Source organism: Anneissia japonica, unplaced genomic scaffold (assembly GCF_011630105.1).
Source record: "Anneissia japonica isolate Jap-2015-1 unplaced genomic scaffold, ASM1163010v1 scaffold18624_len53490_cov87, whole genome shotgun sequence".
Lineage (NCBI taxonomy): Eukaryota > Metazoa > Echinodermata > Crinoidea > Comatulida > Comatulidae > Anneissia > Anneissia japonica.
The window spans coordinates 31,242-33,894 of NW_022730307.1; the positions used below are offsets into that span (position 1 = coordinate 31,242).

General features: G+C 46.1%; 1 protein-coding gene across 1 annotated transcript; it reads left to right on the top strand.

Moving 5' to 3' along the window:
- Positions 1 to 1,051: 1,051 nt before the first annotated feature.
- Positions 1,052 to 1,510, top strand: LOC117114898 (gametocyte-specific factor 1-like). Its single transcript, XM_033258512.1, has one exon. The coding sequence runs from the start codon at positions 1,052 to 1,054 to the stop codon at positions 1,508 to 1,510; it is 459 nt and encodes a 152-aa protein (XP_033114403.1).
- Positions 1,511 to 2,653: the final 1,143 nt, after the last annotated feature.

Sequence of the window (2,653 nt, forward strand, 5' to 3'; positions counted from 1 at the left end):
GTGTTCACGACCCGACCGAACAGGGTGTCGGACAGGTTGGCATCGTGCAAGATGAGCGAGGCGAGGCGAGACAGCATGGTCGTCGGCAACGACGGATGTATCGAGGGCTCGTCCTCCTCGTCCTTCTCTTCGTGCACGATCGACAAATCCATTCCGATTGGGCAGTAGCCCGCGTCGAAGATGTCTTCGAACAGCAGACGGTGCAACGTTCTTCGAGTCAAGTTCACCTTCTCGCACTCCATCGTTTTCAGAACTTCCTCGACGACCGAGGTTCTCGGCGTCTTGTATTCGACGGCTCGTTCGAATTCCGAGCACACGTTGGCGAGTTCGAGTATTTCCATCGCGTCGGTGCCCGCGCGACGAACGATCTCTGCCAGGACCATGACGGGTACATCTAGGATATTCATGGGATGAATGAGAAACGAGATTTACCAAGTGTTGCGTATCGAGTGTGTGTGTGTATGTGTATTTAATATATATACACGGTATGAATTCGAAAAAAAAAAAAAGTCATCGAATTCGATGCCGTTTTTACTTCGAAGGCAAACGCGAGTTTGGACACGTCATCGAATTCGATGCCATGGGATGAATGAGAAACGAGATTCACCAAGTGTTGCGTATCGAGTGTGTGTGTGTATGTGTATGTAATATATATACACGGTATGAATTAAAAAAAATAACGTCATCGAATTCGATGCCGTTTTTACTTCGAAGGCAAACGTGAGTTTGGACACGTCATCGAATTCGATGCCGTTTTTACTTCGAAGGCAAACGCGAGTTAGGACACGTCATCGAATTCGATGCCGTTTTTACTTCGAAGGCAAACGCGAGTTTGGACACGTCATCGAATTCGATGACGTTTTTACTTCGAAGGCAAACGTGAGTTTGGACACGTCATCGATTCGATGCCTTTTTTCTTCGAATGCATACTCGAGTTTGGACACGTCATCGTGTGTGCGCGCGCTTGGGTGTGTGTATATATATAAAGCGTGCGTTCCTTTGTTTTTCGTTTTTCTCTTGACATGGTCTTCCGTATTATCACCGATTCGAAATGTCCAACAACCGCTTCCTCAACGAAGACGATAGTTACTGTAAGGTGCTGGACATGGCATTCGACGAAGAGATTAAAGATTTCGTATTCGAAGTCCCCGGAGGATACCAGTGTCCGTACGATAAATCACACGTGATAAGGGATAACCGATTTCCGTATCACCTGGCGAAGTGCAAACGCAACTACGGCGGCGTACGCTTGCACACGTGCCCTTACAACGCCCGGCACAGGATGGGCATCAAGACTTTGATGAAGCACGTTCACGTCTGCGTAGACAAGCCAATGGAGCAAATGCCACCGACGATGAAAGGATGCACGACCGTTCCGCCCTACGACGATGCGACATGGGAGGCCGAGTATTTGCACAAGCCATCGGAGACGAAAAGACGCAACGCCAGAGTTCCTGTTTCGAAATCGGATTCGCCCTGCAAGAGTACGGTGGATTGGTGGACTTTGTAGAATACGGCGAACAAGAGGCGAAACTGTATTTTTTTTTGTATATATACATATATATTAAGAACATATACTGAATGATAACTAAATAGATAAATAAATAAATTAAAGAAAAAACAAACAAAAAACAAAATGGTTGTTCCCTGTCTCTTATACACATCTAGATGTGTATAAGAGACAGTTGTTTTTTGTTTTTGTAACGTATTCCACCTCGTCTGTCAGATCGATTTCGTCATATTGATATGAGAATTTGGGTGGGGGAGGGGGGCTGTCTAGCTCGATCGAATGTAAAACGTGAACCAGAGTGGATAAATCAAACGAAGATCACCCTGTTTTCGTTCGATCGATTTCCTTCTCAGTCCTCGAATTCCGACTTGAAAACCCGGTTTCCTCTCGACTTCGTGGAACGAAAGGTTCGGAATTCGGGTTTCTCTGTTGGCTTCGAATGGTCCTATCCTTCAACACTGGCCCCAAAAAGTGTCGTTCCTCATATCAGATGTGTATAAGAGACAGGTGTTGAAGGATAGGACCATGCGAAGCCAACCGAGAAACCCGAATTCCGCGTCTTTCGTTCCACGAAGACAGCGGAAATCGGGTTTTCAAGACGGAATTCGCTCACTCCTATCTCTTAACGTTGGAAGATCGAACGAAGCCTACACATCTTTGTCTTCGAAGGGTCCTATCCTTCAACACAGGTCCCAAAAAGTGTCGTCTTCATATCTCAAATCAATTTGTAAAAAAAATTGTTTTTGAACTTGCGAGGTCCAAAAGTCACGGAACCTAGCCCACCCACGAAGCTCACCCTGTCTTCGTTCGATCGAATCCCTCTCCCAACGTTAAGAGATACGAGTCATCGAATTCCGTCTTGAAAACCCGATTTCCGCTGTCTTCGTGGAACGAAAGACGCGGAATTCGGGTTTCTCGGTTGTCTTCGAAGGGTCCTATCCTTCAACACAGGCCCCAAAAAGTGTCGTCATCATATCTCAAATCAATTTGTAAAAAAAAAAAAATTTTAACTTTGCGAGGTCCAAAAGTCACGGAACCTAGCTCACCCACGAAGCCCACCCTGTCTTCGTTCGATCGAATCCCTCTCCCAACGTTAAGAGATACGAGTCATCGAATTCCAACTCGATACCCCGATTTCCTTTC

Bases quoted from the DNA above. Each gene is read 5' to 3' on its own strand.
- LOC117114898 (XM_033258512.1), top strand. From the start codon at position 1,052: ATGTCCAACAACCGCTTCCTCAACGAAGACGATAGTTACTGTAAGGTG.